The sequence below is a fragment of the Paramisgurnus dabryanus genome, chromosome 12 (assembly GCF_030506205.2).
Source record: "Paramisgurnus dabryanus chromosome 12, PD_genome_1.1, whole genome shotgun sequence".
In the NCBI taxonomy this organism is placed as follows: domain Eukaryota; kingdom Metazoa; phylum Chordata; class Actinopteri; order Cypriniformes; family Cobitidae; genus Paramisgurnus; species Paramisgurnus dabryanus.
Window position 1 is genome coordinate 32,839,963 of NC_133348.1, and position 14,555 is coordinate 32,854,517.

Consider the following 14,555-nt stretch of genomic DNA (forward strand, 5'->3'; position numbering starts at 1 on the left):
TATTTATTAATGTATTCATATCTATAGATAATTAATCATGCAAGACTTTATGATGAGTGTAAATAAACACAAGTTTCATTTGAGTTGCATACACACCTAAAATCATCTAAAGATTTTAAATCTAAAGTGAATTAATAATGCAACAGTTCTTAGATACTACTTTATTCACTCTTTATCTTTTTCTTCTACCCATTGGCTTCTTCAGCAAAGGCTAGATGTTTTTACCAAAGTGAATTCAGCAGCGCCATCTGAAGGCCATCCGTGGGATTACTGCACCCCAGAGAGTCGAGTTTGTCTGCTGATGCCGGACAGTCAGATCATCAGTGTTCTCATCAAACATGACTCTGTGGTCATCGATGTTCTCTTCTCCGCATGCAAGGTAGTTTCTGTTCACAAAACTGCTCTAAACTATCAAAATATAGAAAATGTATAGTATGTACCTTTACCGTCTGTAAGGTGTTTTGTGGCTGTCACAGTATTGATTTGCTTTAATAACTCAGTACACATTTTGAAAGTGTTGGTGTTCGTGTGAATGTTCTGGTGGTAGTTAAAACATTGATGTCTTGGTTAGGTTAAGCAGTTGGATCCTGCTCTGCACTGTCTGCATATGATGAGACATTTAGGTGGAGATGTGGAGAGAAGCAGTCCAGCACCAACAGAGCTGCTGAGGAACCTGGTGAGACTTAAACACACTCCTAAAAATGATTCATCATAATCTGATTAAATGAGCCACGTTCAGATCTCATATCAGAAATCAGTTCAAAAATAAGAAGTGTTCATTGTGAGTCTTTTTAATTCTCAACTTTAACCCTTTAACTCCTACAGGTTTTACATATTAAAATCAATAATTACTGGCAAACTATATAATGTTGGAAAGCACTCCGATTGAAGTTTTCATATTTCATTACCATTTCACAAAAATAATGATGTAGTAAAAGTAATTTCCTGAAATGTCACAGTCGAATAGGTGGGTCTAAGGCGTTGATAAATGTTGAGAAATAAATTTTGAGAAATGTGTTGTGTCTGCTCTGGTTTGACAACAGGTCTATGATGAACTTGAAGTTTTGCCTCTCAGTGTTTTTCACTTGAACATGACCCGTCCTGACATATCTATGGATTTTGGTGAGTACAGCATAGTGGCGAGGTGTAGCTGTCATGTATCTGTCAGCAATATTTCATTCAAAAATAAATGGGTCTCATTCACTAAGCATGCGTAAGCACAAATTTGTTTATAAAATGTGCGTACAGATGTTTTAACAAACAAATCATGATTCAACAAGAACTTTCATACTAAAATTTATTTTATATGTTTGCAAAAATGTAAGGACACGTGCGCAATAATCATGAACAAGGAAAAAATATCTAAAATATATAACACAGATATATATTATAGGGTTCTTTTTCCTTGTTCATGATTATTGCGCACGTGTGGTTCAAGTTATTCTTACGTTTTTGCATACATTTAAAATAAATTTTAGTATGAAAGTTTTTGTTGATTCATGATTTGTTAAAACGTCTGTACGCACATTTTGCAAACAAATTTGTGCGGACGCAATGCATAGTGGATGAGACCAAATGTTTTGTTATTTTGACTTTGTTTTCAGGTGTGAGTTTTGGGTGTTTTATCTTCTGTCTCTCTGCAGGTTTCGCGGTCACGGGTCATGTGGACGGCGCCAGAAGAAGTCACGTCTATGTGAGTGAGGTGAATCCTAATGGCCTGGCATTCGCTGAAGGTAACATTGAAACTTTTCCTTTGGCTTAATAAAGTTCAGGCACTTCAGATTTATTTATATGATGTGGATTTCAATCGTAGGTCTTAGAGCGGGAGATGAGATCTTGACTCTTAATGGTGCCAGCGTGGCATCTCTGGACCTCGGTCTCATGCAGAGCTTCTTCAGCCAGCAGGAGCTCCGTCTGGTCCTCAGACGTGAAGATAATAACTCAGACGACCAGAGCTGCACATGGCCAGAATGTGACTTCAGTGAACCTGATCAAGCTCCACCTCCTCATGATGCCATCATTCACCTGGAGCAGCTGACCACAGGTAGGATAGCAGCGGTCTTTATCATGCACTCATCTGTGTTGACATGAAATATTTCTGCACTAACCTAATATGACCTGCAGAGGGCAGCACACACCTTATTTTTTTATGTGTATTCACATTGATGCTGTTATTCACAGTGACTTACAAGTGAGTCTTCAACAAGGGGTTCGGGGACACTTGGGGGTCTGTGGTGGTATTACTGGGGTCATTCAAATATTGTTTGAATGCAAAATAATAGTTTTGGAAAATGAAAGTAGGCATTAAACAAAAAAAATAGATTAATAGGCTATTAATAAAAAAACTTAAATATGTTCCCACAATATTCAATTAAATTAAAATTTAATGTAGTATGCCAAAAAATTTTATATTAGTCTCCTTGTAACATAACCATAATAACAAAGTATATATTATAAATAATAATACAGTCCTAATTTGATACATATACTGGGGGTCTATGCTCCTGCTCCCTATAATTGTAAGTGAATGTGCAGCAGTGTGAAAACAGCTGACACGGCTTTGGACAGCTCCAGGCGTCTCTTGCCTTTTGAGACGCTGCAAACAATACATTGAAAAGTGCCTGCTGTCTTTATGATGAGAACCTAATAATGGACGATTTGTTTCACAGCATGACGCTGTCAAAATGCCCAGACATAAACATTACACCACAGGGTATGTTTGCTGAAACAGGAATATCGCTGGGACATAGTGTCCTGTAGCATGACTATATAACATATTATTTGATCTGTAAACGTCATAAATGTTTAAGATTTTATACTACTGTATAGCTAGGTTTTTACTTTTGCTCCACCTCATTGCTAAACCATTGTAAGCGGTTGCCAGGGCTCTAGGGTGTTTTGTGTAGAGATGCACCAATTCTTGACCAATTCTATTTTCCGATTTTCTTATTAAGAACCATAATTGACAGCACATAGGCTACAAACAAAAATCCACTTTTTTTAATAAAAAAAAGAAATGCATAACCATTGCACTTTCACCCAAACTGCATTATAATATAGGATCTTCTTTTATTTAAACAAATCTCAAAATAAAATGCTATCAGTCTTAATGCTAGATGTCCAAATATCAATTGTGAAACTGATTGCTGCTTCGGGATCTGTTTGTAACTGGCTGCGTGTGTGATAAGTAGGAATGGGCAGGGTGTTTCTTAATTTATTAAATGTGATTATGGCGCCATTTGGAGGTCTGATTGGTTAGCGTTACAAGCGCCTGTGGTCAAGACTGGGGCAAGTTTGCAGTGTGTTGCGCTGCGCAGACCGAACTGCGTATGACATCATGCTTCAAAAGCAAACAGAGAAGTTCGCTCCCAAAGTGCACCTGCGGCACCTTGGCCGGGTCTGCGCAAAACTCAACACCTCACATATCAGTCTTGATACCACATATTATATTATACAATGTGCATCTATTTGCACAATATGCCTTAAATAAGTTATGCATTGGACAGAAAGTTTCACTCCCATTGTGGATGCACACCATCATACTTAAAATCTGCCAATTCCGGTCTTTGGCATCTCTAGTTTTGTGGATATTGTTATTGTTAAGATAGTCAAAGCGGTCTAGTTTGCAGATGTGTAGCCTAAGTGAGAACGGATCGATGGCAGCTAATAAAGGTCAAACGCACGAGCGAGCGTGTTTCAGTTAATGAACCTTTGTTTGTGTTTATTGCTCTATATATCTCTCTTCACTAACCAACCACACTTTCAACATCTCTCTCTCTCTCTTTCAGATACGATGCAGGAGCGGGATGGTCTTGAGGGCTCTGTGGCGCCTGCTTTGAAGGAGTCTAGAGATAAGGCAGCGCGAGACAGAAAGGTAAGCGTGATGAATGTGTCAGAGATTTAGGAGGTGCGAGCTGCTAGTGTTGAGAGATGGGCTGGTGTGATTTGGATTACCGTGTTTGTTATGAGGTCACTTTAAGGGCTAACCTTGCACCACAAAATTCCAGAGCTCCTAACACACGCTTGCCATCCGTAGATTAGCTGGGTTTCAATTAGATAGATTTATATTAATTAAATCTTTTTTTTTAACTGGAGTAAAATGATGGTTCCTGTGATCGTGGAAGTGTTTCTGTGATTCACTTTCTTGTTTTCTAAGTTGTCACAGTCGGAAAGTTTGCTGTAACAGACCAGCATATGGTGATGTAGACTGTTAATCCAGGCTTAGATTCAGATGCACGTAAAAGAAAGCAACAGAGAGATTAGGATCTACCTGCGGCTGACCGAATGCTTGGAGTGGATGTGTAATATACTGTAGTGTTGTAGATGTATAGAGGAGAGGTCAGAGGTCATGAGTTGGGTGCAGGGTCAGAACAGTGCAGGTGAGGATGATGAGGAATATATTTTCCTCTTCTCTTTGCCGTCACTCCATCAGTCGATGAAGAACGCACTGGCGAGGCTGCTGGATGACATGAAATCGTGTTTGGCATGTGAACGCGTCTCACTGGTACTGAAAACATTTCTCAGTCTTTATATAGCAATGGTGTGCTTGGATATTTTGGTAGCACTTTGTTATACATTTTATTATTACTATAGACATATTCTGTGTAGCAGATTTTTGATTTAATGACATTCAGATATGTACATATTAGCATAAACTGTATGTTTAAAAAAAGGAATGAGAATACTATATTGCTATATTGCGCATACATTATGGCTCAAAGATTAAAATGGGCATAAACTTGTAAATGTTGAATTATTTGTTTCTCACACCATTTGAATAATATGTAATTTTGACTCTCTTTGAATAATATGTAAAGTGTTGCCTATATAGTTATATAACCTGTAGTTATGCCTTACTGAAGGACATTTTATGCATACAGAGACCTTGGACCATTTTAACCCATTTGATTGTTCCAGTGGTCTGTAATGATAGTGCGGGCCTTGAAATGATCTAACAGTATAATGTTTTATAACATGATAAACATGTTCACAACATACTCATCTACAGTGTAACCTATTGCTAATGTACAACATTTTCAACTGCACTTTGCTACGATTACGTATACATAAGATCAACGCACTCTACACAGTTAAGCATGAAGAAAAGCACAAATGTTTTCAGTAATACATTTTTCCATGTGTTGAGAGCAGCTTTGCAGAGCGGCCCATAGGGATTTATCAGTTTGTCAGCACTTTATTACACTCTGACAGTACAGATTACAATGACAAATGACTCGAGTTTTCACCGTTGACACGTGTGTTTTATGCAGGGTGCTGAGGTCGAACCATGTGCGCTCTGAAGATAAAGCATACTGGATTTCTGGAGTGTACATTTAGCATATAGACCTGAGACACAGCTGGCTCCTGATCCTCACGGCTCAGATGTTTTATCCAGCAGCAGTGTGTTGATTTATTTGACCAATTTATTTACATCGATGCATTTGGCATATGTTTTTATCTGAATCGACTTTCAATGCAATTCAGAAGAGGTTGGTGATACAGAGAGGGAATAAGGGGCCATGGATATAGGAATTTGGAGATGGTCAAGTTATCTCACCGAGGCTTTGTGCACTATGAGAGAGGGTCTTATACTTATTCTGATGTTATGCCAAACCTTTACGATCTCTGTCATCTCAATCACAAAATATAATTTGGAAAAATCTTAATGCTCCATGCAATAAACTTTACCCTGACCCTGTTTACTTAATGCTTTGATTTTATACATAAACATTCTGTAAAGTGCACATTCATTAACACATTGAATTGAACTACAGGTGTCTTCTGATTTCTTATGTAGAACCCAGAGACGATGTGTAACCTCTACCAGACGTTCCCTGAGGGATCCACCCTTGTGCCGGAGAACCAGAGGAACCCTTACTCCAGCCATGCCAGATCCTCTCCCCGCCACATGTCTGTCACAGAGAGGTTACGGATGGTTATTCAAGAGCTGGTGGACACAGAGAAATCCTATGTGAAGGTATGGAGTTATGGTCTTTTTATGGAAAGTGATAAAATATAAGCATACGTTCATTTGAGATAAAGCTAAATATGTAAATTGTCTCGTTGTTTAGGACCTCGGATCTCTGTTTGATATCTACCTGAATCCTTTACAAGGAGAAACATTCCTCAGTCATGATGAGGTAAAATTATTTTAATGAAACCAGTAGAAGAGTCATTGTTATTATAACATATAGGGTTATGGTTATGTGGAGCAAGATAAGCTGCTGTTCACAAGTTTAAAGTTACTAAAACATTTTAGCATTTAATAAAATGTATTCTTCTGTTCACAAACATTTATTGTATCAAAATAGTTTTATGTTTTTTATTTATTTAAAAATACAGCTTTAACTCTTTCCCCGCCAAAGTTTTTAAAAAAGTTGCCAGCCATTTTTTATGGTTTTAGCAAAAGTTTAATGCCTTTCAGAAAATGTTCTTCTTTAAATATATAAACATACAATATAACAAATGAAAGAACAAACCCTCTGCTTTTAAACAAACAAACAAAAATGTCATTCAATCTTCATTTGTTTTCTTTTTATCACCTCTCAAATATGAGTAGGTTTCTTCAAGAATTTTGAGCAAAAAGCTGAGATAATTGCATTTTTGTAGAGGACTTTTGTTAGAGATCAGATTCCGAACGATCCTCAAAACATACACAGAGTTTTTACTGTTTTTGGATCAGTGGATGCATCTGTGTTTTATCATGTGTGTTACTGTACATTCACACGGGGCGAAAGCGTTAACGCTTAATGGAAGGCTTGTCTGAAGCGTGGCCAACAGCCAACACAGTGGTAGCAGCACATGCTCCCGTCTGCCATAAACGTAATTGCCTAGGTTATTTGCATAAGGCAATCTGATTGGCTGACGCTCGCGTTGCCACTTGAAAAGTTGAGAAATGTTAAACTTCTGCCGCAAGCAACGGCAGTGATGTGGCGCTGACGGATCCACAATTCAGTTCGCCAACGCTTGACGTCACCCATTAAAAGAGAATGGGAAGCGTTAACGCTTACGCCCCGTGTGAATGCACCGTTAGAGTGCCACCTAGTGAATAATATATGGAGCGAATTTTGTGCCATAATTTTACAAACAAATTTGGCATTTTGCAAACAAACTCAATCTGCTTTGCAAAGGGAAAACTTGACTCGCAAACTAACAGAAAAAACTTTGCAAATAATAAAGGCAATTTGAGAGAAAATGCAGAGGTGTTACAAATATGTACTGTGTTTTGTAAATATGACCATGATTTTTTCACAAATGTGACCATGATTTTCTCACAAATGGGACCATGATTTTCTCACAAATGTGAACATGATTTTCTCACAAATGTGACCATGATTTTCTCACAAATGGGACCATGATTTTCTCACAAACGGGACCATGATTTTCTCACAAACGGGACCATGATTTTCTCACAAATGTGACCATGCAATCCAAAACAGCAGATGGCGCTGTTTCAACCTTATTAGGCATTTTCAACTAGTCTCCCTGAAAAGCCCTGAATTTTAACTTACATATCACCCCGGACAGTGCCAGCAACTGAATGAAGACTAAATTAATTTTTCGTGGTTCATGTTGTTAATCTCTGGATTTATTGAAAGTGTTGATAATAATTAATGTCTGTTAATAGTAAACACATTCTGTGTGTAAAGACATTGAATTCCATCTGAATTCTATACATTTGCAATTGTCAATCCCTATACCCCGTCTGATTCTCTAAATTCTCTTCTTTTGGTGATAAGAAACTCACCATCACTGGACTGTTTTAAGTGATCCTTAAAGACTTATCCTTTTAAAATAGCTTACTATTGCAAAATGATTATTACTAACTTGTTTACTTTTGTATGTGTATGTTCCTGAGAATCTCATATATTATGGTGCTTTGAGTTTTAGAAAGTGCATTATAAATAAAATGTATTATATCCCCTGCAGAAAAATAACAGCTAATACCAGCCTATGCTGGTTGACTGGTTTAACCCTCTGGGGTCTAAGGGGTTTTTAGGGCCCTGGAGAAGTTTTGACCTGCACTGACATTTGTGCTTTTTTCAGTTGCTTAAAAACATAATAATGGCAAAAGTCTTATAACACTGCATTCAGCACAAACTGGGCTACTATATTATATGATTAACATGTATGTACATGTTTGTATTTTTGAGAGAAAAATGTTTATGCGTGGTTTTTGAAAAAGAAAAAAATTTAAGTGACTGATATAAGTCCACAAAACTCATTCTAAACATGTTTTCCTAAAACTTTTCAAAGCAGGATCTAGTAGTCTAGAGTTTTTTCTTTAAAATGATGTGAAAATCATTCTGCTTACTCCTTCACATAACACAATATATTGATTTACAATTTCAAAGTCACTTTTTGGTTAGGAAGGCAATATGCAAGGAGGCTGGAAGCTCTTGAATAATCTGTGATTGACAATACACTGCTGAAGAACAATACACTTGCATAATGAGCTGCATAATGAGCCTTTAGGCAGGAATGTGAAGATGCCATTATTGTTAAGTGTTTGTTTGTGAAAGCAAGACAAAAGAAATGCCTTCACATGCATGATCCTGCATTAAATAAACTTACTGTGCAGAGATATACGCGAATAAACTGGGTTTTAGATGTGTTTAGATGCGTCTTAATACAAAGTGCGTCAAATATGAAGCATCGTGTGTTTGTGTGTGCATTTGGACATCGCGTCACACAGACGAAGCACACACACTTGCATCTTAAGAATACCACAAAGCGCGTCAAAAATGAGGCATCGTGTGTGTGTGAGTTTGAACATCGATCCCATCACACTGACGAAGCACACACACTCGCGTCTGTCTGGAGATTTAGGCGCGAGTAAACAGTTATGTGGTGTGTGCAATCGCATCTTTTATAATGATACCACAAAGCGCTTCAAATATGAGGCATTGTGTGTTTGTGTGTGCGTTTGGACGTCGATCGAGTCACACTCGCATCTGGAGATAACTTTAGTTACAGTCACTAGTAAACAAGTAGATGTCATGTTTCCAGCACTCGGATTAAAACTCAACACAGCAGTGAATGGCTGCAGAGACGGAATGTCCATTGACTGTGGGGTTGATTAATGAATATGGATGATCTCTGCTCTTCTCTTCAATGGAGCGGGGCGTGGCTCATTATAGATAATGAAGCAACAGAAGAAAGACGGTACATCTCTCTCTTCTAATACAGTTAACAACGAATTACAATATTTGTTTTCGATTTCACTTACATCATTTAAAAGCAGACCTTCGAAGCATTATGTAGACATTTATCTTTTGTTTGTATGACAAGTATTCGTTAAGTTACAGTTCATTTTTCTGACGTGTTTCTGAAAGGACTTCACTTAGGGAGAGAGAACAAAACGCGACTCATGTTTATTTTCTTAATTTTGCGAAAAGCACAACATTCTGTTTTTATTGGGAGTGGACAGAAAAAAACTAGACACTTTAACGTTTTAAATGATGTATAAATCATATCTGTATGTCCAAAATCAGCAGAGTTATCTAAGTCTCTTTGGGGAGTGATTGAAAAATAAAGAGTTTGCGGCGCCCGCGCCGCAGCCGACCCCAGAGTGTTAAGATGGTGTTCCAGCCTGGTTTTAGCTTAAGCTAGTATTAGAAGGATTTTTGCTTTTATACTGTAGCTGGTCAGGCTGATCACACCAGCCCAAACCAGCTTGACTAGGCTGGAAGCTTTGCCAGCTTGGCTATTGTGAAAGAAGCTGGTTTAAACTGGTCCTCCTAGCCTGACAAGATAAGACCAACTTTAAAAGGATTAACATTTTGTAGAAGTTTATCTTGTTCAGAGTGCTCAAATGACTATGATCCTGGTTGGTTGGTTACTGTTGCTTGAACTGGCCACTCTGTCCAGACAGCCGATGTTGGGTTTATTATGTCCCTACCACACTCTTTCTCCAAAGAGTTTCATTTATTATCCTGCATCTTTTGATAAGCATTGTAAGTTGAATTCATTGTCTTGACACACAGAATTTGTTTACTATTAACAAACATTTATTATTATTAACACTTACAATAAAATCAGTGAGATTAACAGAATGAAGCCCGACAAATGAAATGTCTTTATTCAGTTGCTGCCACTGTCAGGGGTGATATGTATGTTAAAATTCAGGGCTTTTCCCCTGGGCTTTTTTCCAATGCCTGAAAAAGTTGAAACAGCGCCATCTGCTGTTCTGGATTGCATGGTCCCATTTGTGAGAAAATCATGGTCCCATTTGTGAGAAAATCATGGTCCCATTTGTGAGAAAATCATGGTCACATTTGTGAGAAAATCATGGTCCCATTTGTGAGAAAATCATGGTCACATTTGTGAAAAAATCATGGTCACATTTGTGAAAAAATCATGGTCACATTTACAAAACACAGTACATATTTGTAACACATCTGCATTTTCTCTCAAATTGCCTTTATTATTTGCAAAGCGTTTTCTGTTTGTTTGCGAGTCAAGTTTTCCCTTTGCAAAGCAGATTGAGTTTGTTTGCAAAATGCTGTATTTGTTTGTAAAATTTTGGCACAAAATTCGCTCCATAATAATAGCGGAAATATATATTGCCGTAAAAACTTGTTTTTGGGAGGCAAGCTTTTTCTCTTAATTCACGAGATAACTCTTCACTAGCTGTGTTTCCATTACCCTTCAAATTGACATTACGAATTGAAAATACTGCCCTTGGAAACACCTCAATTTCGCAAAAACTCCCATATATTGCCAAAATGTTTTTACGCTTGCATGAGGTGGTTTTTCAGGCAATTCGGAAAAGGTGTATATCACAAAACTGCAATGCATTTTCAGGTCACCTGATGCAAGTAAAGCCCGGTATACACTGTGCGATTTTAAATAGTCTTTTAGGATTGTTGCTCGCCACACTGTGCGATCAAGATCGTAGTTAAGTCCATGTCACACTGTATGATCTCAGTTTCCATCAATGTCAGACTGTACGAGTTTAAAGACTTTAAAAATCGGACGCAATGAAACAAACGCGTCAGCAGTTTTACGTCATCGATCGACGACGGCAGGGAAAACACATCCTGAAGCGAAGGCTAGCAAACCGAAACAACATCTACCGTTCATTTTAATCATGACTTCTCTAGAGCATAAAAAAAGAAGAAAAAAAATGAAGGAGACGAGTACCTGGCATTTGAATTTCCAGCGCGATTTCTCTCCAGACGGCTTGATTTTTATCCTATCATGGTACAGTGGCAATGACACGTTGTACAAACACTCTTTATTGTTTCCATAACTCCACAAGTTTCTCCTCCTGCTGTACAGTCTACCTCTTTAGTTGATTTGTTGTTGTCGCCGCACTAATTGCGTCATCGGGTTCTGTGCTTCTATTGGTTCTTGATCTGCCGGTTTTCGTAGGGAGATGTCACACAGTAGGATTGTGTCTCAAAATTTCTGACATTGCCAGAATTTTGTCAGAGGATAATTTTGATCACAACGGTCATTAAACGGCTGTCTGTAAACATGTCAGACTAGTGATCAAAGAAGGCAGATTTTAGCCTGGGATTCCAGAAATCTTTTAGGATTTCAAAATTTGTCCCAGACAGCTAAATCCTGGCTGAAATCTCACAGTGTGCACCGGGCTTAAGTCAAATAACAATTATTTAAAGATGAAGCAGTATGTACTAAAACCCCCAGAAACACCTCAATACGTGTCTGCTACCAACTATAAGAGACTTTTCTTGTAAATAATCTTTGTATAACACCTCTACATCTCTTTTCCTTTAAAACAATTACCTCCAAGAAACACCTGTACATTGCCACTCCTAAGTATAAGGGGCTTTCCTTGGCATTAATGTTTGGATACTCTTGCGTCTAAAATAAAATAGCTAGTGCGGTGGATGTGATATTAGTAAACCTACCAACACCAGTCGATGTGATGTTTGGAATGTATTATCGCGCGAGGAAAAACTAAGTTTCAGTCGCATGTCATCGATTAATGGAAACGCCGTCATTTCGCAATAGTCTCTTGTCGAAATTAAGAAAATACCGCATAAGTTTTGTGCAAATCTATAATGGAAACGCAGCTAATGGCGGGGAAAGTGTTAATGCAATGCCATATTTTTAAAAGTCTTTTAAGAGTTTTAGTAATATCCTTATTTTTATAAAGTAAATTCAATTTTATATTAAAAAGTTATGCATAAGTATTAGTTAAAAGTTATGGAAACCCTGCATGTAGAAAAGTTTATGTGTTTGCACATCATGTGTGTAATAGCAGTGGTCTTCCTGTAGATGGAGTCTCTGTTTGGCAGTCTGCCAGAGATGCTGGACTTCCAGAAAGTTTTTCTTCAAACTCTTGAAGAAAGGACAACTTTCTCTCCGGACTACCATACACTGGAGACCCCAGAGAACCTCAAGGTAAGAATTATAAAAACACTGGATGACCATAGCACTCTTCTCATTAAAAACCTTTTATATGCTACATGTAACTCTTCTTGTAGTTCTGTTCACTTTTTTCATGTAGCCGTGAGCGAATAAATGCTTTTAATGAAATGATGAGTGTATTTGTAAATAGTCTTAATAACCCTTCACCACTATTATTACTATTATTTGGACGTTGTTTGTATGGTTCATCTGAGAGGCATTTTTTAACTCATTTTTAACCTTTCTCTTTCAATCTCACATCTAGAAACTTCTCTTCTCTCTGAGTGGATCATTTTTAAACTACGCAGATCACTTTAAGCTTTACAGCGGCTTCTGTGCCAACCACATTAAGGTGCAGAAGGTTCTTGAGCGAGGTAAAATAATTGCAATCTCATTCCACATTTCTCATGGCATTTTTAGATCACGTCCAGTGTATTTAATTATGTTTATTTCTTCATATAAAGCGAAAACTGACCGGGCATTTAAGGAGTTCCTGGAGGCGAGGAATCCCACCAAACAGCACTCGTCCACGCTGGAGTCGTACCTTATCAAACCTGTACAGAGGGTTTTGAAGTACCCGCTGCTGCTGAGGGAACTCGTGTCTCTCACTAACCCTGACAGCGATGAACACAACCGCCTCATTGGTATGTGAACTCATCACCTCACCATAATATCAAACCCGTGTGACTTTTCTTTTTCTCATACATAATAAGGATAGCCCGATGGCCAGCGTGACAGAACCTGCACCATCACGAGAGCTTATCATTTGCACGTTTTAAATATTTAAGCAAAGACAAGAAAGAGATGCACTAGAGATGCGTCAATGCACTACTCATGTGCTATTTAAGAAGTGTTGTGTGTGCGCATATCTGAGGTCTCGCACAGAAAGCAGCATATATCAAGGTGTGGCATAGCGACCCCAAAGCATACAGAGCATACGAATTGCTCTCTCCGTATTTAGATGTCATGAGCTTTGTCTTGTGACTCTTGTCTTGCAAACAAGCATACTGTGCCATATTTAAAAAATGATTATGTGACTTTGTCAGGTGACCTGTAAATGCAAAAACCCTGTTTACATTGCAGTATTGCGATATAATCCTTTTTCAAATTACTTGAAAAACCACCTCACTCCCTTTTCACGATATTTGGAAGTTTATGCAAAATTGCTGCGTTTACATGTCACATTTTGGTATCGCATCCCCCCAAAACTGTGCCTGAGGAGCTGAAGTATGCAGTGAAAAGTGTCATAAGTGAAATAGCAAATGGGTAATGCTATTTAAATATACCAGTTTTGAAACTAAAGCCCAAAGTATATATCAGTTTTTTTACATATACGCATAGTCGAACGCACAGACTTGCAAAGTATAGTTTTTTTGATTTGTGCGTGTACACAGATGTTTGACGCATGCGCATCTCCTGGACTACATACTGCATTGTCCTGTAGGTGCATCCGCGTATATAGCATATAAAAAATTGACCATACTTTGTGGAAACAAAATACAAATGATTTGCATTTGAATAAAGTCACTGTTTTTCCATCCACAAATAGAAAATGAAAACACAATTCACAATTAGTTTTAGAAATAGTCTGAAAAAAACATTCATACATACAGGTTTGGAAAAATCTAGGGTTAAATGATAACAGAAGTTTTAGGTGGGTTGTCCAGTTCAGTTACTGTGCCCTAATTACAGAAAAGAAGTTTAGTCACCTCTAGCTTTTAATCCGTGTTAGTGTGACAGATTATGTCTGAGTCAATTATTGGCTTGACCTGAACTGTATTGTTTTGTTGTCTGTGTACAGAGGCTTTAAAGGCTATGGAGAAGGTGGCCCTTCATATTAATGAAATGCAGAAGATCTATGAGGACTATGGCACCGTGTTTGACCAGCTGGTGGCAGAGCAGAGCGGCGCTGACAAGGAGGTGCGTACAATTCAAAAAATGCATTAATTTATCCAAAAAGCCCTATTATAATTTTATTGAAGGTTTTATTTATATAAAATGTCACAATTTTGTTTACTGTATAATCACGTTTTCATCCTTTCTGAATCAAATGATAAAAGCCATCTCATAATTGTTTTATTAACTAACCAGGATTGAGATAATGAGAAAAATGTATTGGTCACTTTGCCCAAAATTGGCTGTTTATCAAATGCATTCCCCATCGGCCTGAATCT

At 37.8% G+C, this 14,555-nt stretch overlaps 1 protein-coding gene across 1 annotated transcript in view; it reads left to right on the forward strand.

Moving 5' to 3' along the window:
- Window positions 1-14,555, forward strand: part of tiam2b (TIAM Rac1 associated GEF 2b) — a 67,858-nt gene that overhangs the window by 41,768 nt on the left and 11,535 nt on the right. Inside the window, exons 10-21 of the mRNA XM_065268866.2 lie at window positions 206-379; window positions 572-676; window positions 1,044-1,122; window positions 1,644-1,733; window positions 1,814-2,044; window positions 3,789-3,874; window positions 5,798-5,977; window positions 6,072-6,140; window positions 12,250-12,375; window positions 12,647-12,755; window positions 12,846-13,025; window positions 14,183-14,301. Of these exons, the coding sequence (XP_065124938.1) occupies window positions 206-379; window positions 572-676; window positions 1,044-1,122; window positions 1,644-1,733; window positions 1,814-2,044; window positions 3,789-3,874; window positions 5,798-5,977; window positions 6,072-6,140; window positions 12,250-12,375; window positions 12,647-12,755; window positions 12,846-13,025; window positions 14,183-14,301 (1,548 nt within the window). The remainder of the gene's footprint in view (window positions 1-205; window positions 380-571; window positions 677-1,043; window positions 1,123-1,643; window positions 1,734-1,813; window positions 2,045-3,788; window positions 3,875-5,797; window positions 5,978-6,071; window positions 6,141-12,249; window positions 12,376-12,646; window positions 12,756-12,845; window positions 13,026-14,182; window positions 14,302-14,555) is intronic.